A 25,436-nucleotide genomic window follows, 5' to 3' on the forward strand; every position below is an offset into this window, starting at 1 on the left:
GAGGGATTTTTTGTTTTGTCTTTGCACAACTTCAGATCAAAGTTCTCTGAGATAACGCAACATTCACTGCGTTTTTATGGCTCTGGGAGACACTGCTGACCTAACACTGCTGTTCTGTACATGGAACAGGTTTAGGGAAACAAAATCTGGGATTTAAAGAGTATTAACAAACTGCTGTGAAGCGGACGGCTGATTGGAGACATGAACAGATTTGATACGATGCAAGTGGTGGAGCCGGAGAACGGGACAAAAGTTCAGGAGTCTTTCAAGTTTGTGTTGGAGGAGACGAGGGATGTGTCGAAGGAAGCCAGAGAGGAGCGATCAGAGCCGTCCTTTTCTCTCAGTGTCAGTAACATTGCCTACACTGTCAGGTAAATGCTGCAAACGAACAAAGCTCCAGAGTGAGCGCAAAAAAGACTCAACTACAAGATATTTTACACATTATCTTATCTCATAATGCACCTGTACAGGCTGGTTCCAGTCAAATAAACTTTAATCCTATAGCAGACTCTAATACCAAACAAAAGAATGTCTGTGTCGACAAAGTTTTCAGCACTTTACAGCTGAAATAAATAAATTTGGAATGTATCATATATATTGTATGTTGTTTTATATTGCCCATGTCTGTGTATGTTTCAGTGAGCGTGTGGGATCATGGTGGGATTTACCCTCCCACAGGAAGCAATGGACTCGTCAGATACTCAATGATGTCTCCTTCCACATAGACAGTGGGGAGATAATGGGCATACTGGGCAATTCAGGTTCACGCTCATCTCACTCCAAAGTACATTAAATAGAACAAAAATAATTAGATTGTTATGAGGATACATTAAATATACATAACTCTAACTTACTGACTCCCAGAAAAATCCTGCATGTGTTTATTATGTCAAGAGTTTTTGTACTTTATGAACATACTGGCAATTTGAGTGTTTTTCCATGTGTGTGTCCATTTTTGCAATGTAAAGGCTCAGGGAAGACAACATTGTTGGATGCCATCTCAGGCAGGATTGGTAACCGTGGTAAACTGTTGGGTGAGGTCTTCATTAACGGCAGAAAACTGAAGAGAGAAGAGTATCAGGACTGTTTCTCCTATGTCTTGCAGGTTAATCAAACATACACACATACCATATAAGAACAGAAATTATTATTTGTAATAACAGAATTCATCCATGTTTCCATAGATGTTTAAAGCTTGATTCTCAGGAAACCAATAATACTAAGCTGAGTTGTGAAATGCAACCTTCATATAACTAAATAGTAGTTTGACAGTAATCAACAGCTAGTTACATACACATTTAACTTACAACGTATGTTTCTAACTAACCACAAATACTAGATCACAAACTAAATAAACATCATTTTGCATAAACTCCAGGAAGTGTGCCCTGGCCTCTGTATGAAATTAACTTAAGCCCCTTGATAGCCTCCTCATAGTCTTAATCTCTCAATGAGAAGTGCTCATGTGTATCCACATCCTGAATTAAAAACACCGGTTTAAAACCAGCCTTGCTTCCTTTCAAATCATCTTCCTCTTCTCGCTGATAGCACCCCCTCTGCTCTCTAAGCCTCGTCATTAACTTCCACTGCTAAGCCATAGATGAGGAGCTGATATGAGCTCCTGATATTAAAGTCATTCAGATGTGAGAATAAGGAGGAGTGGGACTGGGGAGCATGCCATGTGTTAATTGAAGCGGGCTGCAGGTTCAGCTACTTGAGGGAATGTGTGTGTGTGTGTGTGTGTGAGTGAGTGTGTGTGTTTGAGGAAAAGGTATGTTGCAGATGATTTGCAAAGGCATACATGAACATACAAGTGAGAGGTATAGCACTGAATGTGTCCTATATCGATGTACACTAAAATCTGTATGTTTGTATTGTCTTACTGGACAGCCGGTAAATTGCTACAAGACTGCCAAACTGCATATCTTGTCTTACTTCTATTTCTTCTCTCTTTGTTTCTCTTTTTCAGAGTGATAACTTGCTAAGTTATTTGACAGTGGAGGAGACTCTGACCTACACGGCACAGCTGTCCCTGCGGAAACACTCGACCAAAGCGATAAAAAAAAAAGTGACTTTTTAGAGCCTCCTCTAGTTTTTTTAATCATTTTATGTGTTTTCTTCTACTTCCAGTTGACATTTCTCCTTTCTTTAAGAAATCAGACAAATAATTTTGGAATAATTCTCGCAGCTTCAGATAGCTTCTGGAAGTGACCAACCCCAATTTAGAAGAACTTATCCCCTTTCCTTGGTTTGGATTTTTCCTTTAAATTTGATCCAAAGCCAAACTAAATGTCCTGGCCCTGCCTCATAAGTATTTGAGTTGGCAGTAATACATAGAGATGACGCCTTCTAGAAATCACTCAACCTTGTTAGAAGTACTTATTGACGTATTACTTGGTCTTTTACCTCTGGCTCGCATGTAGGTATCTGCAGTGATGGCTGAGCTGAGTCTGACTCACGTGTCACACAGTGTTATTGGAGGTCGTGTTTTCCCAGGCATCTCTGGCGGTGAGAGGAGGAGGGTTTCCATAGCCAGTCAGTTACTTCAAGACCCAAGTAAGTTCATATTGTGCTGGGATACACCTAAAAGAGTACAGAAGTTTTACTTTGGTATCACAACATAAGACTTCAGGAGGCTGATGTAGCTGCAAATTTAGAAATGTGCTGATGAAGAGAACCAAGGTGAAATACTGCAGTTGTCCCTTAAATTCTTCAGTCTTTACAGAATACATATGAAACAGATAAAATAAAGCATAAGATGGGAGTTTTAAGCCTTAAACCGCATGAGACAATGGTTACTTAAAAAGGACAGGGGCACAATATCAGAAAGATGGGCTAACAAGTTTACCTTAAAACAATACTCAATACTCAATACAATACTAAGTTTTTGGAATATGATTTAAGTTAGGGGTGTCAACATCTGCAGACTTACTTCATTCGATATGAAATTCCATTCCAAAGTTTATATAAGTTTGGTTTTAGGTTGCAGAGATTCCATGGGACACGAAAAGGGTGTCCTCCAAGGTGTTTCATTTTAGAATCAAATCATGAACCCGAAACAATACTAAACTGAGAATTCAGAGCACCCCTAACAAACGTGACTGCCTGCTGCGTTGTGATGAAAGTGACACAGAGAGGCAATTTAGTACTTGACTTGTGTAACACAAATGGCTGTGGATACTGTGGCTCTCACTGCTTACACAACAAGTGCATTAGGAAGGGATATTTTTTGTGGTGATATAGTGTCAAGTAACTATAATCCGCAAAACCTATTTAAAGACAGACTTTTCCCTTTACTCCCTTTACTACTACAAAATGCACATCAGCTTGTTATTTTTCACATATAAACTGTGGGAAACAAGACCTGAAGCAGAACTTTAGTTCTGAGAACAGAAGAAAGTTATCCACGTGACCTGTATCTCACCGTAAGAGTTTTAAAGTCCGCAAAGGGAGAAAATGGAAGAATCTAAGTATGAGGGGACTACGCAAAGGACAGAGAAAGGGCGAAGAGAGATGGAGAAGAGTAATAAAGGACTGAGTTATCACACCATAAAGAGCATGAGCAGAAACCCACTACAGTGTGTGTGTGTGTGTGCTCATCCCAGGTGTAGTTTATCAGGTCTACAGTCCTCCAGGGACAATGAAGGGTCTTAGTCCTCATTCAGGATTAAATGGCCATGAACACACACAGGATCTCACAGTCACACACAGACTAATGAAGAGTTCCCATTCGCTGCCCCTCCAATCAACCAGGAAATGAATTAATCTCACAATTAAAGCATCTGCTAATTCCACTCTGCTTTTATAATGCAGAGGCAATCTTTAATTGTCCTAATTAGAGTAATTAACAGAAAAAAAGGAGAACTCACTTATCTTCACAAGTTAAGTTAGCCCCACAGAGAGTCCCATGTGTGCCACTTAATAAGAAGAAGAACATTTAAAAGTTTCCAACTTGGATGGAAAAAAAAAAGTTATTGTCCTGCCTTTCACTTGTGCTCAGTGTCTCACTGTGGGACAGACCTGCAGTGACGGCAGTGAGGTCACTGGGATTGTGTTGTTGCAGGTGTGATCCTATTGGATGAGCCGACGACTGGCCTGGACAGCATGACCGCCAATCAAATCGTGGTGCTGCTGGCAGAGCTGGCGAGTAGGAACCGTATCGTCATAGTAACCATCCATCAGCCACGCTCTGAGCTCTTCAGGGTGAGTCGTGAGAGAAGGACAGAAGAAAGAGCTTCTGAAAGTTTTGCTGAAGGCCAGATGCACATTCATTTAATTGTCCCTCCCCATATGTACACTCAAGCAGTTTTTTCATTTGTTGCAGCAGCACAGTTAATCTGAACTGCTGATGCCTAAAATGAACTACAACGAAATGAGGACTCTGAATTAGGAAGACATATTGTCTTAATCAGTCTAGACTTAAAAACTATTAGAGTTAAAAAATGAGGCAGTGGGAAGTGTTTTGAATATATTTTTTGAGACGTAAAGTACTCACTTATTTGTTGATGTCTGTCGTCCTCGCAGCTGTTCAGCAGAATAGCGATAATGAGTCGTGGAGAGCTGGTATTCTGTGGACAGCCAGAGGAGATGGTGGACTTCTTCAGCCAGCGTGGATATGAATGCCCAGAGTACTGCAACCCCTTTGACATCTACGGTATTACAGTTCCTTAGCTTTGACTTAACACAATAAATCCCATGAGAATATCTAAAGCATTTTAGTGTGGCATAAACATGAAAATATTCTAATTGTATGATGTCCAACAGTTGACTTCACCTCAGTGGACACACGCAGCAGTGTGAGAGAGACAGCCACATTCAGTCGTATGCATGAAATCACCACATCCTATCAGCGGTCTGTCATCTACCAGAACATGCTGGACAAAATGGAGCAGAGCCTGCAGCAATCAGACAAGCCAGCCATCCCCTTCAAGAGCAAAGAGTCTCCCAACGGTGCTGCCAAGCTAGAAGTTCTGTTCAGGTTAGTATTGAGGGAGTCTTCAGTCCCTTGTAGTGTTTGCTAACACCATGAAGATTACTAATAAAAATGTTACATCCTGAGTCAGAATGTTGAGAATCTAGTTGAATGAGAGGAAAATACAGTCTCTTTAAAAACTGTAACAGAACATGATAAACAGCTTATATATATAATTCAAGTGTTCTGTGTAAACAGACAAACTACAAATAGATATTTAACATGCTGCTTTATCAGTGATTTAACATAAATTTAGACAGCCAGGTTTCTTTTAAATAAAAATAATCATTCATTTCTAATTTATTGTGGCATCTACATTTATGTTTTGTGCTTAGACGGACGCTGAGAAATCTTTCCAGAGACCGGATGGGTGTTCTGATGCGTCTATCCCAGAACCTGATATACGGTCTGTTTGTGGCCTTCTTCGTCATACATTTAGACAAAGACGTCACCAAGGGTGCTGTGCAGGACCGCATTGGCATCATCTATCAGTGTGTCGCTGCGTCGCCCTACACTGGCATGCTGAACGCTGTCGCTCTCTGTGAGTGTTTTGTAGCAGGTTGTCATTTTCCAGTAGTACAGAACATCTCAAGACACGTCTCTGATAACATTACCTGATAATAAATATTTGCATAACGTGGTAACAGTGACTGAATGGAAACCTTGGAGCAAATGTGTGCTCTCACCTGAGTAGAAGGGATGTCTTATCAATGTCAAACAGGGTGCTTGAATTTATCTCAGCAGTGTGACCTCGCTTATCTCTTCTTCAGTCTGTACATTTTTGTTCCCTTCAGGAAAAATACATCACGGCAAGCATGGATTTGGTGGGGGGAAAACTGCTTGAAGAGACTTCTTGTACTTTCAGTCTCTCCAAAATTAAAGATTGTGCTATCCGTTTTCATTTTAACTATCAAATCTGTGATAAGAACAAAAAGAAATGTAAGCATTAAGCAAAAATTTCTATATGAATATTTGCAAAAAGATTACACACACTGATCAGCATTAAACCTACTGACAGGTGAAGGAAATAACATTGGAAGTCCTCTTATTATGGTACCTGTCAAGGGGTGAGATATATCAGGCAGTACTTAAAGTTAATGTGTTAGAAGCAAGATAAACGGACAACATAAAGACTTCACTAACTTTGACAAGGGATCACCTTCAGAATCTGCAAAAGTAATCGATGGAAGAAGAGCCAGTGATGATTAAAACTACAGTGTTTCAAAAAGCTCAATGATGCATATGGGAGCCAAGTCTGGCTTGTGTGGCCTGAGCTATGACAAAAAGGTGTCGGAACAGTCAGGACACCGCAGCTTGCCGTGAACCAGGCTGTGAATTAGGCTGCGTAGCCATAGACAGGTTAAATGTTTGGGTAGGTTTGGGTGAAGGCAAACTACTTTGATGATGTCCTGCTGGGAAACCCTGGATCTTGACCCTCTTAACCCTTGTGGATGTTTCTTTGGAACATACCACCGACTTTAACAGTGTTGCAGATCACATCTGTTTGTAGTAATGGTTTTCACTGACGACAGTGGGTTCACTCTTTTTGAGAGACTTTTTCCAGTTGTTGCAGAGGTCTTGTAGTTGGTATTTCATGGGGTAAATGCACTTTACTCTGTCTAGAGCTCAGTGAACCCATGGACCATTTTAGTTACCAATATACCCTGTCTATATTATTTTCATTATCTTGGTTCTTGGTTTGCTTTCATAAAAGCTACAGTGACACAAGGTAACAGCTAATTAAAGCTGAATCTCTTCCTAATCTGAGAATATAATGTTTTCAATAAGGCTGCCAAATTCATATAGCATGTAGTGTTTTTTTTTTCATTTTCAGACCTTATTGGTTGTTTAACAAAAATTCTGTCACTGAGTTTTTGTAAGCTATCGTAGCCTTGTTTGCTCTTCAAAGTTATTATGATTTTAGAATAAAAAATAGGAAATATGATCAAATTTTTTAATAGAATATATCTAAAAATATATTTCACACACAAGCAGTATGTTAAGAATTTATGAATAGTAATATGTCGATGATATTGGCTGTGTTGCTCACTATCTTACAGTTATCAGCTGAGTCTAAAATCTAAGCTTTAGTGCTCTTCCCATTACAGAAACTTAGGATAAGGAGAGTGATAAAGCAATGGACAGAGCAGAAGTCATTCTTTTAGCAGCCAAATAGCCAGAGTTTGTGACTAATTTATCATTCTGACCTTGAATTTAATCTATAACAGCTGATATGATAATGTACTGAAATGCAGTGCAGTTCACTGAGTGGAGTGGCTTCTTGTAGGCCGCTGGGTGCCTTTCATGATAAGTGGAGTGTTTGTAGTGGTGGAATATTGTAATGCGAGACATTACAATCTTACTTTGATTACATGTACTTTGATACATGCGTCAAAGTATTAAACCAGATAATGAAAAATAATGAGTCCACTTAATTACATCATTTTGTTTGTTCTTCAGAAACCTCATCTACCCCAAGAAAGCTGTAATGTTAAATTTCCCCCTTTTCCTACTCATCCAATGAAATATGCCACCTTCTTTATATCAACAGTCCCAGCTTTGCGAGCCATCAGCGATCAGGAAAGTCAGGATGGCTTGTACAGTAAATGGCAAATGTTCTTGGCCTACATCTTCCACATCCTACCCTTTAGCATCCTGAGTGTCTTCATCTTCGCCTCCTTCCTTTACTGGTGGGTAAAAGATTGCATATTCAAGCTCACCAAGTATTTAACAGGTTTCTTGATAAGCATTTTCTTTTTAATGCCCCTGCTTGCTGCTCCCTTTGCAGGACGGTGGGGATGCACCCGGAAGGTTTTCGCTTCTTCTTTTTCACTGCTGTTGTTCTTGTCCCACATATCATAGGTGAGCTGATAAAACGAAGGGTAAACTGTTATTACTGTACAGCTGCTTGTTGATGGGATGTTTTCTCACATGGACAAGCTCCAAAGCATGTATTCACAGCCATTCAAATGTTCTTCAAAGACAAAAATAGTTATGTCTTACATCAGTCTAATTATCTCTGATTTATCTCTGAACCGTTTAATTACAACAAAACACTGTTGGCTGAAGTTTGGCAGAGAAAGTACAAATCTAAGAGCTTTAGAAACATCAGTAGACAAATGTGCATTTAACTTTAGAGGAGACCCTTTAATGTCATTCACTATTTCTACCTTTTAGTTGTACGTATTAAATGATTTTGTTGTATATTCTTTTTTTCCCCCCTATTCCTCAGGTGAATTGCTGACTGTGGCGCTATTAGGAGTGGTCCAAGACCCCAACATGGTCAACACTGGAGTGGCCCTACTTAATATTGCTGGGGTCTTAGTGGGATCCGGATTCCTTAGGTTAGATACTCCACGTTGTTATTGACTTGATACAAACCCTCATGTAACTTAGACATTTATTAAGTTATTTCTTTTCAAGGTAATTATTGACAGTGATGACAATATGGTGGCCAAAGCTAACCTCTCTCCTCTTCCTCTCAACAGGAGCACCCAGCAGATGCCCGTAGTATTCCAGTGGCTCAGTTATCTGACGTTCCAGAAATACAGTTGTGAGCTGCTCATAGTCATCGAGTTCGACGATCTTGAATTCACATGCAGTAAGTTGCTATGGCACTGCTCTGTGTCCACCTATAGTTAAGAAGGGACCCGCAACAATTATGGCTAGATGGTTATTTGACCTGTTTTAACATTAGATTGCTATCTCCAGTAGCATGACTACAAATTGTATGAATTATCAAAGAAACTGGTTAATGGCTATTCATGTAGAGTATAGTGGTACTATTTTCCCAGCAAGACATTGTAGTCTTGAATCCTAATTAAAATTCAGAAAATACACCATACTCTATGCAATAACAGACTGAAGAATATTAGCAGTAACATTTTTGCATGTTCTCTTTCATCTGATGCTCTCATTAAGACTGATTTAGTATGAGTAAGAGTTCAATGTTCAAGGACACCTGGCAGGTAAGACTGAGCCTTTATTTGTTAAAACAAACATCTCTTAACTCTTCCCTGTATTTTGTGTTGTTATAGATACTTCTAAACCCTTACCAGGAGCGTGTTTGGTCACTACAGGTAATCAGATCATTGACCAAGGCTATCCTGGAGCTCAGTCCCGATACACACTAGACTTTGTTCTCCTCTACTCCTTCCTGCCCGCTTTGGTTCTGCTGGGTATAATCAGCTTCAAGATCAGGGACAAGCTTGTGCGTCATTAAAACCACAGAGACATATTTGTGGGAGAATGTTCTGTTAAGGCAGACAGCTGAACTTTTATTGAAATAATATATTTCAGAGGTGACGGCCGGAACTGAGGAACAGTGTCTCCTGCTGGCACTATTTAACTCTTTTCTCCTACATTCAGAACCGTTGTTCCTTTTAAAAGCACTTTATGTTTCGGGGTGAGACGTCAGTTTGTTGGCCTCTGTATTCAGTCGCAGCTTGTTCAAACTTCTCAGTAAAAATAAAAGGAGCAGAATTCACCAAGAGATAAGCTTTGACATAGAACAACGAATTTGCATAAATATGGCTAATAAACAGCTAAACAATCCAGTCATTCCGAATGACAAAGATTTGGACGATACAAACTTACCTCTTGGTATTAAGTTGACTTGGTCCCAAGTGGGATAATAATGTAGGTGTGTAGTAGAAAAATAAAATTAAACAGGCTTACATACAACAAACCTGTGGAAAATCCAAATGTTTAGCTAATTTATAGCGCTTGCCTAAACAATTTGTGACATTTTGAATGTAAATAAACTTTACTTTACTTTAATAAACTTTTTCCAACTAAAACATGTAGTTTCTTAAGGCTTTAAACTCTCTTATGACCTAAACTAAATTTTAGATTTTTTTTCATTGACTGTATATCAAATCTTTTATATACATTCTGTACTTCACACTAGCATAACTGCTATTGTTATCACTTTGTCTTTTGTGAGTGTGTGTGTGTGTGTAATCATGGTAAAATGTGGTAATGGAAACACCTACTGGAGCAGGAACTCCCGCAAAAACAGTTTTGAGTGCTATAGCAGTCACAAAAGTTTAGAAATGCTTTTATGAGGAAGGCTTAGTTTGAAGGTGGGATTGATCCAACCCACAAAAACCGAGTGCTTAATAATGTAGTGAGAACTGAGTATCTATGGGTCAAAGATCAACACGGCTGGTCCCTAGTTAAGACTTTACAACATCTACTGAAACTCTGTAAACTACAAGTAACATGAAGCTTAAATTAAAACTTTCTTCTGAATTATTGTATGTTTGTGATTGTCAGTATTTTGTTTAAATATGACAACTGTAAACAGCCACAAAATGGAAATGAAGCAGATTGTAAAAAAATAAACTTTTATTTTCTAGAATAGGATTTATTATTTGTAATATTTGATTATGAGCTGCATTATTACAAAGTAGTAAAAGGAGAAAACTAACACAAAATTAAATAAATAATACAAAATATAAACTGTATACTGTACTATTGTTATGTGTTGGATGTGTGCAATAAATTCAACTCTCATGTCTCCAGCTCCAGTCCTTTCCATGACTTCGCTGCGTTCCTTTTATACTGCTCCAACTCCTGAAAACAGATGCAGAGAAAAAGAAAAAAAGGAAATACATGAAACTTTACATCAGCACACAAGCAAGTAACAAGACCTGTTCAGTCACCTTTCAGTGCCCATTGGTAAATAGATCTTATTGGTGGGTTTTTAGTTTTTCCTCTTTGATACTTGCCATATTTCTTCTATTTTAATTCTGGTTAGTGGATGTTTTACCGTGGGCGCAAAGACGGCCTCAACCTAACATGCGTTGGTTAAACAATCAAGTGTAACTGGAGTTTTGACATGTTTCTGACATTTTTCCCTCATAAATGAAGTGAAATTTAATGAAATTCCAATGAAAAGAAAATGTACTTTATTCATCCAAAAAGGAAATGATCAATTATTAATTCACCTTAGCAGTAGGTAAAGTTGTGTGAGAAGCTGACGAGTTACACTCGGTTTATGCATCTCATTTATGTCACCTCTATGTATTACACAATTAACTTCTGCTTTAATCCAGATTGGCAGATTTCTTTGAAACCAACATCACAATATTGTTAAATTATCCTCTGAACTTTTCCAAAAGAAAGTAGGGATTTCTTTTTTTTCTGATTGGCTACTAAAACCTAACACATCATGTATTATCCAAATGCAGAGCATGCATGGCTGCCGTCAGCTGGGAAACAGCCAGAGACGGAGTATCTGGCATGTGCTTGACTCCTAAAGGTTACTTCAGTTCAAGTGCCAAATTGGCACAAGGGCAAGATAACTAATATCTTTATGAGTTTATGACTACAGGGTATGTTAAGGTCAGTCAATGAGACCAACACAGAACACTACTACCTAAAGGCTACTGCAGGTCAAGGGGTTACTCAAGAACATTATTCTTAACAGAGGCGTAGAGGGAAGAGACAGTGTTCAGCAAGCACAGAGGCATGTTTAACTGGGCCAAAGGAACAGCATCTGATGGAGAAAGAGGATATCTAGACTCTAGCATTTTGCAAGCTCCTTTATATGACTTCAGATGTACGTAACATCGATGTTCGATGCGAGCCAAACATCCACATGAGGAGGAAGGAACTCTGCTAGATGTCTCCCCCTGGTGCCTGAACATAATATGGAGGGGTTTTAAGGACTTAAAAATGTCAAAAAAGACTTTTTTTAAGATTATTTATTTTTACTGGACACAATGTATGTTATCATAGGAGTTTTTATTTGTATCATGTTATCTATTTATTTGTGGGTGGGGCAGTTTGATATGTTGCAATGAATATTACACATTTCACATTATGGATATTGTCTCTTCTATTGTTGTTCTTGCTTTTTCCTGAATTAAATATCAGCTAACGTGCACATCATGCATGTTTTTAGTTATGTAATTTCAATAAATGAAACTGTTCACTTTGTATGTCGAGTGAAATGCTCCACAAATAAGAAATCATGATTAAAAATCTTGAGAAAGCAGCACTGACTAAACACAAAACTAATTACACTACATGTTATATTGCATGGACCAGTGTTTTCCCCACATATCTCTATAAAATATGATCCGACCTCCCCTCTCACCCTCTTTGAAGGGTAAAGTCTTGACTAACTTCTATATCAATATACTCTTCAAATATGTACCTTAATGTTTAAAGTGAAGTGCATAAATACTGACTTGCCAGAAAACATCGGAAACATTTATTATTATTAATTCTCAAGTCAGCTCTTATTCAAATAAAGATGTTATCATACATCTTGAAGAAATAAGTCCATAAGAGATTGTAGATTTACTATGATGGAAAACAAATGTAAACTATATATGGTGGAACATCTGCCCACGTACAAATAAGACAGATTTCGTGGTGAATAATACAATGACTATCATGACAGTGATGATAATGATAAAAAGTGCTAGAATGGTAAAAGAAGGTCTCCTGTATGAGCCTTCAGTTCACTTAAATTAAGTTTCTTTATCAAGTAGTAAAGCTAGCCTTGTAACAAAGTTATGGCCTTCATTTCTCTTATAGATTATTACATATCAAAACTCTCTTTCCTTCACACGCAGGACAAAGGTCAAGGACATAAAGCAGAGATAAGTGTACAGGAATTTCTGATGGGTACAGCTATCTACCATGCAGCCAACTCAATAGCCATAGCAGTAACTATATTTAGCATGAGCTTGTCTGTCTCTAGTCTGTCTAAAATCATTAATATGATGTGCTTTGTTACAGTATTTATGAAAGTGTCACTGGAGTTTGGACCTGCTTCTGACCTTTTCCCCTCCTAAATGAGCTCAAACACAAGCATATAGCTGGTGAAGATGTGTTACCTGATCTTTCTGGGCTCTCATGGCATCAATCTGAGGCTCACTGTACTGCGGGTCTTTGGCAGGATCCTTTAGTTCCCTCTGCTCATTGGTACTCTGGAAAGATAAAATCACCTTAATATACTGACAACTGTTTAAAACAGCTCTTGTCCATGGATCACACATACTGTACACTAATCAGAAAGAACACAGACTTTTAACAAAAACTTCAGAAACAAAAAGAAGCTGCGTTTTGCAGTGCAGATAAAGGCGAAGGTGATACCAGAGAATGAACTACCTCAGTGGGAAACACACGCTCGTACACTTTCTTCCAGAGGTCCTTTGGGTTTTTAGCATGTAGAGAAGTAATGTCCACATCAACGGTAGGAGGGGAGCCTAAATTAAGAGAAACATTAATCGTTAAAACACAAGGTGGCTCAGAATCTGGTTTATTCAATTCCATTCCTGCATTTGACCAGATCCTAGATCCTGCTGTGCTCACCTATTTGGCTGAAAGAGTCAGAGCCTGCTGGAATGATGAGAGGCTTGTTGGGATCACAGGACACAGTTTTCCTTATTACAACATTTAAAAAGAAGAATAAATCAACTCATTTATATGATCAAGAGTAGACAAAGTAACAACAATAACTCTCAGCAAAATTGTAGAATTTAAAATGATCATAGTTGGAGCACCTCTCAATAACGTTTTTTTAACTAAATCAAAACATAATAACCCTCACGAAGACAGCAAATTTAGAAGGTCTGCGGCATTAGACCTCATCAGTTTGAGCTGGGTGCCAACAACAAATAAACAACTGAATGAACAATTCTTCTGGGACTGCTATTATCTTAAGACCCCAAAAGCTTACTGCTGCATTTCATATAAATTAATGGAATCCTAGTAGATAAAGAAAATAAACAAATCAATAAGAAATTGTCATTATTGTTGACATTAATGACATCATTGTTGATGACACTAAAATAACACTACAACTCTAGCATTCCTTGTTCGATACAACTTCACTGATCGTGTCAGTCTCCTCACCCTCGGTCCAAATCGAATGCCAGATGAGAAAAGAAGCTCTTGGTTTTTGACACAAGGCTCTCAGATTTGATACTGGTGAACTAATGAAAAAGGGAGACACAGAAATAGAGGGATACAGTAAATATCCAATGGTAACCAACAGGAAATTTCTTATTGAATATAAATATACTGCATGCATGGTTAAGTTGCACTTACAATAAGTGAGGCTGCGTAGTAATGGGCAATAAAACGCAATGTTTTACTGACCACTTTCTTCTTGTCCGAGTCAAATTCCTGCAACACAATTAAAGAAAAGAAGCCACACAGATTATAGAAAGTCCTCAGACATCTATCAAGTAATCTTTTGTTAACTGTAACTGTATATTAGCAAGTCTTTTAACAATGCATACGTCTAAAGATATGATAAAGGCTAATAACCGTATATATAACAAGCAGTGTCACTCAGCCACTGTAAGATCAACGGCACAGATAAGCCCGAAGGATGTGTTTTACCTGAAAGAGGTCATACTTGCTGCCAATGATGAGCAGGGGAACAGGGAAAGGACTGATCAGCTCTCTGTCCTGTTGCCAGAAAGGAAGAAAAGCCCACATCTCTTCTTTCAGCAAAGTCAAAAATCATGATTTGTTTTTTCTTTCAACATAAAAATATTTAAATAAAAAGCTTTAGACTTTGTTATTTATTCGTGTTGGACTTTTTACATCTCGCTTTGTGAAGCAGCAATGTCTAGAAACCTGAGAAAAGAGCAGTTCATGCACTTTAAAACACAAGACAAACTATTTCAAATATGCTAATAAGTTGGTGAAAGTAAGTGGCCATACGGGGTAGTCTTTAGGTAAAACACGTGCTGCAGAGTGGACTGGTGTCTGGTGTTTGCTTCTGTGCCTGGACTTCTCTGCTTGCTGTGCCTGGGAAGAGACTTTGTCCAACTGAGCATGTGCTGTCTGCAGCAGCTTCTCTGTGGTTCCCCACAGGGCGTTGGGTTTAGACAGGTCCAGAATGAGGATGACAGAAAGAGACCTGACAAAGAGGGGGACACAAAAAGGATAATGTACCATATTTACTCAAAGTTCAAAGCAGTCTTATGTTAAAGCCTATAATACTGTTATTCAATCTAAAACACAACTGTTGAAAGAGACCACAAGTCCTCAGGAGTGTGTTTATGTGACCTACCTGATGCTGACAGGTGTAATGGCTATTTGTATGAGGTCTGACAAAGAAGTCCCTCCTCCCAGCTCCCATAAGTGGGCTATGTCTTTGGGCTGAAAGAAGAAACCATTGAGTCATATCCTGCAAGTTACACATAATGTGCAGCTGTACACCGGTTCTGCATTTCTGTATCATTTAATAAATATAATAAGTATATTTAATAAAGTTAAAGAGGGAAACATGGGACACAGCAAGCAGAAGATACTGAAAAATGTGTATTACATTAAGGATTCAATAATAACAACAACAAACAATTTTGTGGGGTTTTTTTTCTAATGACACATCTTTGACAGTTACATCTGTGCAGGTGTCACTGCACAGAGGAATAGCACCACAACTGCTGAGCCTGCTGTAGCTACAGAAATATGCAAACTTGTGACTGTAAGTACACAAATTCTAACGATGAGCCGGATCCCTGGTGCTCAGTGTGCCGTTGTACTGTAAATCAATATGAAACACTGTGTTTTTATGCTGTTTATGAGGGTTAACTTTTTTCACACGACTACTTCTTATCAATTATAAAAAGCATGCCTTAGAACAATCCAAACGTAGTATCAGTTGTGTGTTTTTCTCCCTTTGAGAATGATATTCAAGACTGAAAGTTTCCAGAGCTAAGTGGGTGTCTTACTGTGTTGTGTCCCCGGGCCCGTCTGCCAAAAGTGTACTCCAGCGCCAGAGTTGGCTTCGGTGGTTCATCCCTGGTGGATAACAATATTCATTCAATATCAATATCATTTCAGTATATCAAAACCCTTCACTTTCAAGCTTTGGGTGATATCATCTTTTAAATGGGGCAGCTAAAGTGTAATTTTGTGCCATGGAGAATGAAGCTGAAACGTTTGCAAGCTACTGTGTGCTTAACTGTTTAATAGTGTAATGGGTAAATTCCCTTTAAACGGAGTCTGCATACAGAATACTGTTGGTACATTTTGAGATGAGAGTTGAGTACCAAGACAACATAGATAACTACCTGTCGAGACATCTGAGGAGAATGGACGTTTTACCCTGTAAAAGACAAGGCAGGCTTACTAGCTGTGACTTATTAAGAGTTTTGGCGTCAGTTTTTAGTAATTTTTTCGTCATTAGAAAGCAAAAACATGCAATATGTGCTCTGACGCCATGCTAAACACACCCCAGCCTTGCTCCCCATCAGAAACACGGTCCTCTCGCTCACGGTCTCTCCTCCGTCCTCCTCTCCACCTCCGCTCTCCCGACTCTGGACCTCCGCGGCAGCCAGCTCCCATAGTGTGTCTGAGCTGCCAAAGAAATCAAACATGTTATGAGATATCGTTTCATAGCTGTAAACACTGAACACGCGACGGCTCTTACCTTATTTTTGCCATGAAATTTGATTGCGAACGCTGACAGGCAAGATAAACGGCTACAGAAGGAATAAAACATACGTTGCCAGAGTAACGGCGCTCCTTGGTGATGTAATCAAGTCACGTGTTCGTGTGCATTGTGGGAAATGTAGGGAGCTTATCCTGTTAACCACGCTTGTACTTTCAACCGATACAAAATAAGACAACTCCGCGGGATGTTAAACTATTCACGCTTATGCTAAATCCTATAAATCTGTTTGCATTGTCAGTTGTACGCAGTTCACGATTGTGCTTCACCAACCCCTCCATATTTAATCCATTAAGCAAAATTCAGCTGATTCAGGTAAAAAATAAGCTATTATGGACCTTTTTTGTACTCATAATTTATTGTATACTATGCATGTATTAAGGTACACAACTTGATTTTTCAACTGAGAAAGGATAGATCACCCTTTTAACCTTTATCAAAGCATAACAATAAAATGTGATCAGTGCTTTTAATAGAAGATGCAGTCATTTCTTTTGTTACACCTTTAAAGAGGATTCATGGTCCAAGCATCAACTGTCATTTTCCAGTAACAGCAAAAACAATATTACAAAAGTTTTTCTTTTCATCGCAAGCTATTGAAAAACCTGACGGAACACATTTAAATAACATTTGATAAAATACTGTACATGAAATTATGGCATCAAGTTTCCAGCGCAGGCAGAGAGATCTTCACTGAATCAAAAGTTGGCATTTCTTCATGTTGCGATGATCTTTAAAATGCGCTTACTCAGGAGGTTCTGAACAACTTTAAACGCTTTTAAGGTTGAATCCATGAAACAAATGAAAGTAAAGGATTATAGTGTCTTTGCTGATGAACCAGTCTGTCATGACTTTTTTCTGGGTTCGTCACAATAGGGTACATTTTCCAGAAAGAGGCCCTCTCTGGGTCGAAGCACTGTCAGATAAAAAAGGGTAAGGAATAAATATGTACAAAATCACCAGAATATGTCAAAATATGCATTGTCTGAATGCAAAAGTTGCTCAAATGTGACTTGAGAAGAAAATTCATATCATACAGAGCTTATCTTCTCCAACATGTTCCATTTGTACTACACTTTGTCGAAGAATAGTTTCCACAGCTGAGCTCATTTTAATCATCTGTAAAAAACGCAAAGATAATTAACTTTTCAGGATAAGCAGAACTCACAAACAGATTATAAGATAGTTAGACTCCGGGCATAAAACAAACACCTGCCCTCCTTCAAATGTAACAGCACCCAACAGTTTTGTGTCTTTGTTTTTTTTTCTCTTTATCAATGCAGCATTTCGTCCTTTAGATGAGAACACAGGACTTAGGATCCAAACTAAACTCTATTCTAACCTCACTTTCTTTATTTTAAGTATTGATAAAAAGCACTGAAGAAGCTTTCTACAGCTTATATAGCATATCCAAACTTTGTGCAAACATTCAAAAATTGTAATATAAAATTTTCAGGGCTTACCGTTTATTCTTGTCATGTTTGCACATAATGCTTCATATGTTTGTCAAGATACAGTCATTTTTTTTGTTTGAATACAACTGTCTAACATCATTGTGCAAAAGACAAAGCTGATCTTGCTGAATTAATTTAAAGCAACTTCATTTGACTTAAACACAGATACTTTCAGATGTAGAAGTGTGATTGATTGTTTTATCCTGTCTTGGCTAAAACAATTTAGCAAAAAAGGTCTTTGACCTTAGTTAGACTTTTCCTGGTTGAATAAAATACAATAATAATAATAATACACAACAGCAATAATTCTGAAAGAAAATGGCCACTGTACCTTCTGGATGTTTTCCTCTGACGTTTCATTTTTATTTTTTCGGAACTCCTCGTTGATCTGAAACCTTGCAGCTTGGCAGAAGAAAACAATTGAATTTTTCATTTGAATAATAGGATAATGGACCAAGTTTGCTTGGTTAACATCAAGAATCAAACTTGAATTAAACTTTAACAGATTTGTTCTTTTCTGCGAATTAAACCAACCTGCTGAATAGCTCACCTGTCAGTGCTCTTTCATCTTCTTTGAATACAGCCATCCTTGTTCTGTGCAGCGTTTTAAACACGCTTAGAACCTGCATTTAAACACACAGTCAGCTTCTAGCAACATCGCAGCAGCTGTTACGTGAACTCAAGCAGCTGTTGTTTGACATATTAAGCCACTTAAGCAACGTAACATGACATGAAAACAGATATTCATGTACAATTAGCCAAACGTCATAAGAAAACCTGGTTTAAAATATTATTGTTAAAAATACACAAGCATGTCTCATTCTCACCTTCAAACGAGTCCCCATCTTGAGTTCTTGTGCTAACGTCCGGAGTGGGCAGACGTAATCGGGAAGTGCCAGTTTTAACCAATCAATGTCGACTTAAAAATGACGCGTTTTTGTAGCCAATGAGCGTTCAGTGTAGTTTCATTATCCAAAAGGAGCCCTGACAAACTGTGTTCGCATAGTATGCGGTTTATCTGAGCCAACATGGCTGATGAAACAGCGAAAGCGCAGACTGCCAAACCTGGCGGAGACACGATATTTGGAAAGATCATACGCAAAGAGATTCCTGCCAAACTAATCTATGAGGATGATCAGGTATGCAGTTAAAGCGTTTATTCTTGGGCTAATATCACTGCGGTACTGTTCGGCTGCAGGTCCTGACAGGATACATTTAGCTAATGCTAGCTCTGGGCGAGCTTTGCAGAAACGGTACTGGAAAGCTTTTTTCAAGCGTGCCATGTGGAACATGTCAAACACAGACTAAACCAGCCGAGGGAAGTCAGTCAGTCTGCTAACAATCTCTGCAAACCTGGAATGACAGTGAACCACGACAAACTTGTATCTTTCAAGTCCCCTTTGCTGCAAGTTGGCGTCTGGGGTTGCCATTGGCTTGCAACCAGGGTGTCATATAAGAGCGACTTGCAGCCAGAGCTATAAAGTGTCTTGTCTTGTGTGCTTGCGCATCTGGTAGAATATTCATATTCACTGATATGAGGCAGCATATTTCCGATGCAACTCTCTGGTGCAGATAAGATGTACTATGTTTGTGTCTGCTATTGTTGTGAGCTCATAGAAACTGAGGGTAAATAAGCCATGCAATATTGAAACACACCATGTTGAAATGTAGGCATATATGGGAAGTCACAGCTGGAAAATCCAGTGATAAGTTTTTCATTAATTAAAAAATATTTAGCCATAAAACCAGTTTACATTTTTATTAAATGTTTTCATGTTGATGCTTCTACTCTTTGCAGCCTTCTGCACATTCTTAATTAGTCCCTTTGTGTTTCTTTGTATTTCAGTGTGTTGCCTTCCACGATGTAGCTCCTCAAGCTCCCACTCACATCCTTGTAGTACCAAAAAAGCCAATTGTTCAGCTGTCACAAGCCGAGGACAGTGATGCTGCAGTGAGTATGACTGTGTGGGCTTCAGCTTTCAGCCACTAGAGGGAGCCATTTACAACCATTTTTTTCTCAACACTACTTCAATCAAAAACTTGCATCCTCGTGTCTTTTCATCTTAGTGTTACTGATTAATATTCTCTCTCTGGTGCCTAGTTGTTGGGCCACATGATGCTGGTTGCAAAGAAGTGTGCTCAAGAGGCAGGTCTGTCTAAAGGCTACAGGATCGTCATCAACGATGGGCCAGATGGCGGTCAGTCAGTCTACCACATCCACATCCATGTTCTGGGTGGACGCACTATGGGGTGGCCCCCTGGCTAACCTCCATCTTCCTGCATAGGCCACTTTATCATGTTAACATCTGTTGTCTGACATCCAGTATTGTTAAATTCAGTCTAAGCCAGTCCATTGAGTCAAACAAAACCTTGAAATCCATCGATGTCATTAAAATTTACCAAAACAGAGACTCTCGTTTGTCTTTTTTAAACCAAATTTTATTTATTTATTTTTAAATTATGATGGCAGCTTGAATGTTTTCATGCAGTTTGGATTCTAGGATCCTAAGCTTATTTTTTAAGGAAAGAAGAACACTTGGTGTTCCCATTGTGAGGAGAACTCATATCACTGCAGCTGAAGATATTGATTCACAGGTCTGTCAGCAGTACTTGGTCTGCTGTAAGAGACATGCCAAAACTCCTGCTGTACATTTTTTGCTAAGATGTACCATGTGCTGTCTTGAATTGATGGCTTTAGTTCCCTGATATTGATCTCATTCTTCAGTTGATACTGTAGTTTTAATGTCTCTATAGATGAAGAAGTACTGGAGATCTATTGTTGGCGTGCCTCCATGTGAAAAGATACAAACAGTTCAATATGCAAATGTGTAAGAGAGTCCAGGCAGCACAAAGCTTGCTGAGTCATTTGCATTTTGTGTTGACACATGATTAATTGCCCCAAGTGTAGACGGGGCTACTTCTACTCAGCAAGAATGGAAGTGGACCCTGAGAATGAAAACGAAAGTACAACTCTGACTTACAATAAATTCAGTGTTTTTCAATGTACTTGGTCAATTTTGTTTTGGAATACCATGGGCTAATATATATGTACTACTGGGATAGTCTGCTAGTGTGTTTTTTATCTCAAAAAGCAACCCTGTGGAAATCTGAGCCAGAGTAGGTTTGCGTGGGAGGAACAAAATCCTTTAATGTTGTACACAAAATGATGCAGATTCTTGTCTGCACATCTTATAAGAAAGAAGACAACCGAGAGACAAGTGAATGGCTCTGTTTTATTAACAGTAAGAACCAATGCAGATAGCTGAACAAATATAAAATGCATGAAACATTCACATAATTTTAAAAATAAAATAAATAAAAGTGGCTTTCTTTACAAAAATAAGAAAAAAAATAATACAAAGAACACTGATCCGATGTCACATAGAATTTAAAAAATAAACATGTACCTAGCATTCACAATACCCTAATCTTTTTATGATAAAATGGGGCCGGGGACAAAATAGGTAAAAGAATTCAAGGCTTTCTTTAAACAGTTTCAGAGGCAAGGCAGTCATTTCTGATATCAGGCAGAGTGACATCACTCATTTCATGCAGCCTGACACTGCGTCTTCACTTTGTCTGCATGGAAAAACAATGATGTGCAAAATAAGTTTTTTACTTTCTTCTTTTAATCAATGCCCTTCTATTGTCAAAATGGGCACTTTGAGGCATTGAAAATAGGTGTACAGTACAGTAATAGAGAGAAGGAAATGAGCACGTATTCTGGTACCTAATTTACTATTGTCAGAGTATCTAAGTACTAATACACTGCTTTTAAGTCATTTTACTCTAGACACAGACTATACGCTGAAGAGATTCAGAAAATGGTTAGTCTCCATAAAGTAACTACGAAAGCAGCAAAGTCAATGAGAAAGGGGTTAATTATACAAGCTGCACCTCTACAGTACAAGTACACTGGAGCCTCCCCCCATAGAAATAAAACAAAGAGCCTTCAGGATTTACACTGGTGTGACGTGACAAGAAAAATTCATAAAAAAGTAGGGGGGGCAATTTAAAAAAAATTCACCAACTCACTTTGAACCACTGGAAGGCCTTTTTGTGAGTTGTTCTCTTTTTGATGGCATGTTCATTTAAACTCATTTCAGCAGCTTCTTTATGTCCACGTTGCATCTGTACTTGAGTGACAACAAAAAGATGAGATCAAATCATTTAAAAGTACAGCAGCAGTGTCTGAATACAAAATATTTTGACACGATAAAATAGAAATCACATCTCCGGTGACTGTAAAAAGTAGAAAATAGCCAATTAGAAATAAAAAAAAAAAGGAAAAAAGTGAGCAGAAGATGGTAAAAAAGCTGAGGGCAAAGATTCCAACATGCTTTATCACGTGTGTCAGCAGTGATTAAAATGGTGTTTCATCGTAATGAATAAACCGCTTCAGTCTTTGATTTGTTGACAGAAAAAAAGGTCTTCAGACACATTCAGAGAAATAGCATGAACTGCAATAGAAGTTTACATTAAGATGAACCGGAAAATCAAGATTCATTTCAAGATCCCTCTGCTGTTGGAAATTACTATATCAAGAAACTTGTCAACTTCGATGAGTGGTTTTTATCATTGATTTCCCAAAGGCTGCTACTGCTGAGTAAAAGTATCATTCAAAATCAGTAAGCTCAGCACAGAGCAGCTGCGTCCTGTAAATGCTACTGCAGCGACAAACTAATGCTAGCTACCGGGAAGGAAAGAGTGACTCATAACAGGTGAAGATGGAAACAGGTGAACTCAGAAGTGGAGAGGCATTAAAAATCAGTTTGGCTCAATGGACGGTTACAATTCTGAAATATATATATATATATATATGAAAAAATCTGCAATTCTTCTTAATTTCTGAAGTGATTCTAACAGTTCCAAGTATAAAGCATGAGCAGTTATGTATGTGGTTTTCCCGGGAAGTTATTTAAGGCTGCTGAAATATTCTTTCCACTGAAGTCGAGCTAATAAATTATTGCCGTCTGTTGCATTTAATTTCCAAGTAAATAAAACATGTTGAGAAAGTCTTATTTTACAATGCATTCAGTTTGTCTGAAAGAACTGTGTTCAAGTCAAAAAAAGATTTTTGAACAATATTTGAGTGACAGGGGGCTACGATGCTACTGTTGTGGATGTGTTTTAAGGCATGTCCTTAGTGTAGGATAGGGTCCAAACACACGAAGAAGGCGAGGGGAGTGGAGGAGACTGTACAACCACAGAGATCTGTCCACCAAGGTGCCAGGCTGGCCAGTGAGCACGAACAGTTGGACGATGAGATGGTATCGTAAGTCAGTTCAAATCATTCGTGGCTAATTTTCTGCTTGAGTGCATGTCCATGGTGCATCACTTGATGATTATTAAATCATCTTTTTACTATACTACAGTCCTAAAATGATATAACCAGCAGAATGTCCGGTCAAAAAGAGTTTGTATTTCCACAACTGCACCACTGTCAGCATTACTGATCACCAGCCACCTGCACTCCAATCCATACTCGTGTTTATTCACATAAACTTCATCTCAGAAACTTAATGTTCATTTCTGTGCGATGGCCTCCTCTCCGCTCGGCCTTATGCGGCTGAAGGGCAGTCCTCCAACCCCCGTTAAACCCAAACCCACGCTGGTGTCTTGTGTACTCTTCTCCATGCTGGCAGAGGAAGTCTGAACCCTGGAGGAGGCTGCTGAACCTCCAGGCCCAGGAAGGATCTCCGGCAGTGATTCTTTGGCTGGGGGTACCGACCCGGGTTTGTTGGCAGAGGAAGGGGGGGTTTTGGCGGTTTGGGGCTTGGTTGGGGTGGTGGGGCTGGTCAGGCTGAGGCTGGCCAAAGCGTCCAAAGTCCCATCTGGGTCTACCATCACGTTGATCACTGGGACAGAAACAGTGATACAATTAGTTTGTGGAAGCTGCTGTCCACTTACTGCAGTAAACCTTAGATTGTAATCGTGGTTTATATGAATAGTCTCATAAACACAGTACCAATAAGTGTTGAAACTCAACAATATTATTTCAGATTTGAAACTATGTCAATCAAATGAAATATTAGAGAGATATTGATGTTATATACATCAATGTCTGAGAAATATCAAAAGGAAATACATCACTCAACCCTACCCTGAGTTTTTGCCAATTTTTGATGCTTTCCATTTTTCATATGCACATAATCATCAACCAGTACACGTGAACAAAAAAAACTAAAAATTTCAAAAATGCTTTACCTTGGAGCTGCTTTTCAACTCTCTTCAGTTCAAGCAGAATTGAGGAAATTTCCTGAAGAGGGGAAGTAAGGACAGAACCATTAGCTCCCTGTATAACTGGAGTTTTCTTGTTATCGAATATCATTCAGACAGATGGGTTTCTGTACCTTGTTGGAAGTTTTAAGGAGTGGTATGTCACTCTCTGACCTCAGTTTACTCTCAATCTCCTCCCAGTTCCTGTCCTTATCCTTGAACAAGATCCTTGAGAGAAATAACACACAAAGGAGACATTTGCCTTCACCAGTGAATTTTTGACACAAAGGAAAAAAATGGGAGGTAGATGGACTGTAAAAATACTGATACATAGTTAAAAATGGAAGAACTACCTGATCTTTCCTGCTGTTTTGTCAACGGAGTTTCTTATCTTGGATGACAGCTGAGAAACTGAGTGGAGGAGCAGGCTGTCCAACACCGCCTGAATACACACACGGAAAGAAAATAACTGTGAAAAATGGCAACCTGAAGTCAAAGCCTCAGTGTGGTGTCTTGGTTCTGCTTTGCCCCTCACATCCTCTCTGTTCCAGGTGCGTCTCCTCAGGGCTCGGGGCTCCAGACTGTCAGGAGCTCGGGGTCGGTGCTCCGCTGGTTTACCGTTAATCTCTGGTGCCTTATTGGTTGAGATAACTGGGGGGATTTTTCTGAAGTTGAGGCTTTCATCAAACACCCGATCCACCAACTGGGAAAAGACCGAGAGAGATGCAGAGACGGGAGAGGAGGGAAATTATTTGCAATTTCTTTCTCTAGTGTTACTCCAGATTTGTTTGACAGAGTTATGTAAGGATGTGAGAATTTGTGAGAAATTAAGGAATGAACCACTCTGTGAAGGAAAGTTAGATGTAAATCTAATTGTGCTAAAATAAGTAAAGCCTCTCATGGCAAAAATAAAATGAAAGTGGAGCAGAGGAGAGTGTCATAGATTAATACTTCTCAAAGCAGATGAACGCTATGAAGCAGCAGAGAGGCAGCCATTTTTATCCAAGCAGCACGTTAGAAATGGTAAAGTTGTAATGGAAGCATATGCAGAAGGGCAATAGTAGAAGAAGAAAATCGGGCACCTTTTTCATACTCTCCTGTATGTCCGGCTGCATGGGACGTGCAGGGCCTACCTCTTCCCGGGTGTCGATGGCCGATCCCGGGGTGGTGGCAGCTGTGCTGACAGTGGTGCTGGGTGCTGTGCCAGATGAGCTGACTGAGTCGATCTCACCAGCCACATCATGTATTTCGCGGGCCAAAATGGCCAAGTCCTTAGCCAGGTCCTGGCTGATCCTGCGCACACAGGGGAATAACCTGTTAACCATCAGACAGGGTTCTTTAGGATGCAGGATTGACATCA

At 39.0% G+C, this 25,436-nt stretch overlaps 5 protein-coding genes across 19 annotated transcripts in view; 2 read left to right on the forward strand and 3 right to left on the reverse strand.

Annotated features, from left to right (window-relative positions):
• Positions 1-24: 24 nt before the first annotated feature.
• abcg5 (ATP-binding cassette, sub-family G (WHITE), member 5) lies at positions 25-10,145 on the forward strand. Its single transcript, XM_072390705.1, has 14 exons — positions 25-371; positions 640-761; positions 969-1,105; positions 1,970-2,068; positions 2,424-2,556; positions 4,064-4,203; positions 4,525-4,654; positions 4,765-4,978; positions 5,308-5,513; positions 7,524-7,662; positions 7,761-7,834; positions 8,205-8,316; positions 8,461-8,573; positions 9,010-10,145. The coding sequence occupies exons 1-14, from the start codon at positions 202-204 to the stop codon at positions 9,192-9,194; spliced, it is 1,974 nt and encodes a 657-aa protein (XP_072246806.1). The 5' UTR covers positions 25-201; the 3' UTR covers positions 9,195-10,145.
• Positions 10,146-10,372: 227 nt separating this feature from the next.
• Positions 10,373-16,703, reverse strand: dync2li1 (dynein, cytoplasmic 2, light intermediate chain 1). 2 transcript variants are annotated; one of them, XM_072390707.1, is made up of 13 exons: positions 16,383-16,703; positions 16,186-16,309; positions 16,024-16,058; positions 15,682-15,751; positions 15,018-15,106; positions 14,666-14,864; positions 14,339-14,407; positions 14,042-14,119; positions 13,847-13,926; positions 13,304-13,374; positions 13,100-13,197; positions 12,826-12,918; positions 10,373-10,549 (listed from the first exon to the last, which is right to left on the reverse strand). In XM_072390707.1, exons 1-13 carry the CDS (start codon positions 16,394-16,396, stop codon positions 10,487-10,489), a joined length of 1,083 nt encoding a protein of 360 aa, XP_072246808.1. In that variant the 5' UTR covers positions 16,397-16,703; the 3' UTR covers positions 10,373-10,486. The 2 variants fall into 2 exon arrangements, with proteins under 2 accessions (XP_072246808.1, XP_072246807.1); XM_072390706.1 differs by lacking the exon at positions 16,383-16,703 and having other exon boundaries at positions 16,186-16,372.
• A 150-nt stretch (positions 16,704-16,853) lies between these two features.
• On the reverse strand, positions 16,854-18,748 carry lyrm7 (LYR motif containing 7). Its single transcript, XM_072390708.1, has 5 exons — positions 18,685-18,748; positions 18,408-18,480; positions 18,189-18,259; positions 17,441-17,522; positions 16,854-17,319 (listed from the first exon to the last, which is right to left on the reverse strand). The coding sequence occupies exons 1-5, from the start codon at positions 18,700-18,702 to the stop codon at positions 17,249-17,251; spliced, it is 315 nt and encodes a 104-aa protein (XP_072246809.1). The 5' UTR covers positions 18,703-18,748; the 3' UTR covers positions 16,854-17,248.
• A 90-nt stretch (positions 18,749-18,838) lies between these two features.
• hint1 (histidine triad nucleotide binding protein 1) lies at positions 18,839-20,268 on the forward strand. Its single transcript, XM_072390723.1, has 3 exons — positions 18,839-18,996; positions 19,704-19,808; positions 19,959-20,268. The coding sequence occupies exons 1-3, from the start codon at positions 18,886-18,888 to the stop codon at positions 20,121-20,123; spliced, it is 381 nt and encodes a 126-aa protein (XP_072246824.1). The 5' UTR covers positions 18,839-18,885; the 3' UTR covers positions 20,124-20,268.
• An 802-nt stretch (positions 20,269-21,070) lies between these two features.
• cep170aa (centrosomal protein 170Aa) overlaps positions 21,071-25,436 on the reverse strand; it is a 39,890-nt gene continuing 35,524 nt past the window's right edge. For 8 of the 14 annotated variants that reach the window (XM_072390710.1, XM_072390720.1, XM_072390713.1 and 5 more), the window contains 6 exons: positions 25,159-25,390; positions 24,612-24,779; positions 24,430-24,518; positions 24,211-24,304; positions 24,065-24,116; positions 21,071-23,715 (listed from right to left, as the gene is read on the reverse strand). In XM_072390710.1, the coding sequence (XP_072246811.1) occupies positions 23,384-23,715; positions 24,065-24,116; positions 24,211-24,304; positions 24,430-24,518; positions 24,612-24,779; positions 25,159-25,390 (967 nt within the window). In that variant the 3' untranslated portion in view covers positions 21,071-23,383. The remainder of the gene's footprint in view (positions 23,716-24,064; positions 24,117-24,210; positions 24,305-24,429; positions 24,519-24,611; positions 24,780-25,158; positions 25,391-25,436) is intronic. The other 6 variants (XM_072390722.1, XM_072390718.1, XM_072390721.1 and 3 more) reach the window with 3 other exon arrangements.

This window comes from Leuresthes tenuis, unplaced genomic scaffold (genome assembly GCF_036924035.1).
Source record: "Leuresthes tenuis unplaced genomic scaffold, fLeuTen1.0.hap1 SCAF_8, whole genome shotgun sequence".
In the NCBI taxonomy this organism is placed as follows: Eukaryota; Metazoa; Chordata; class Actinopteri; order Atheriniformes; family Atherinopsidae; genus Leuresthes; species Leuresthes tenuis.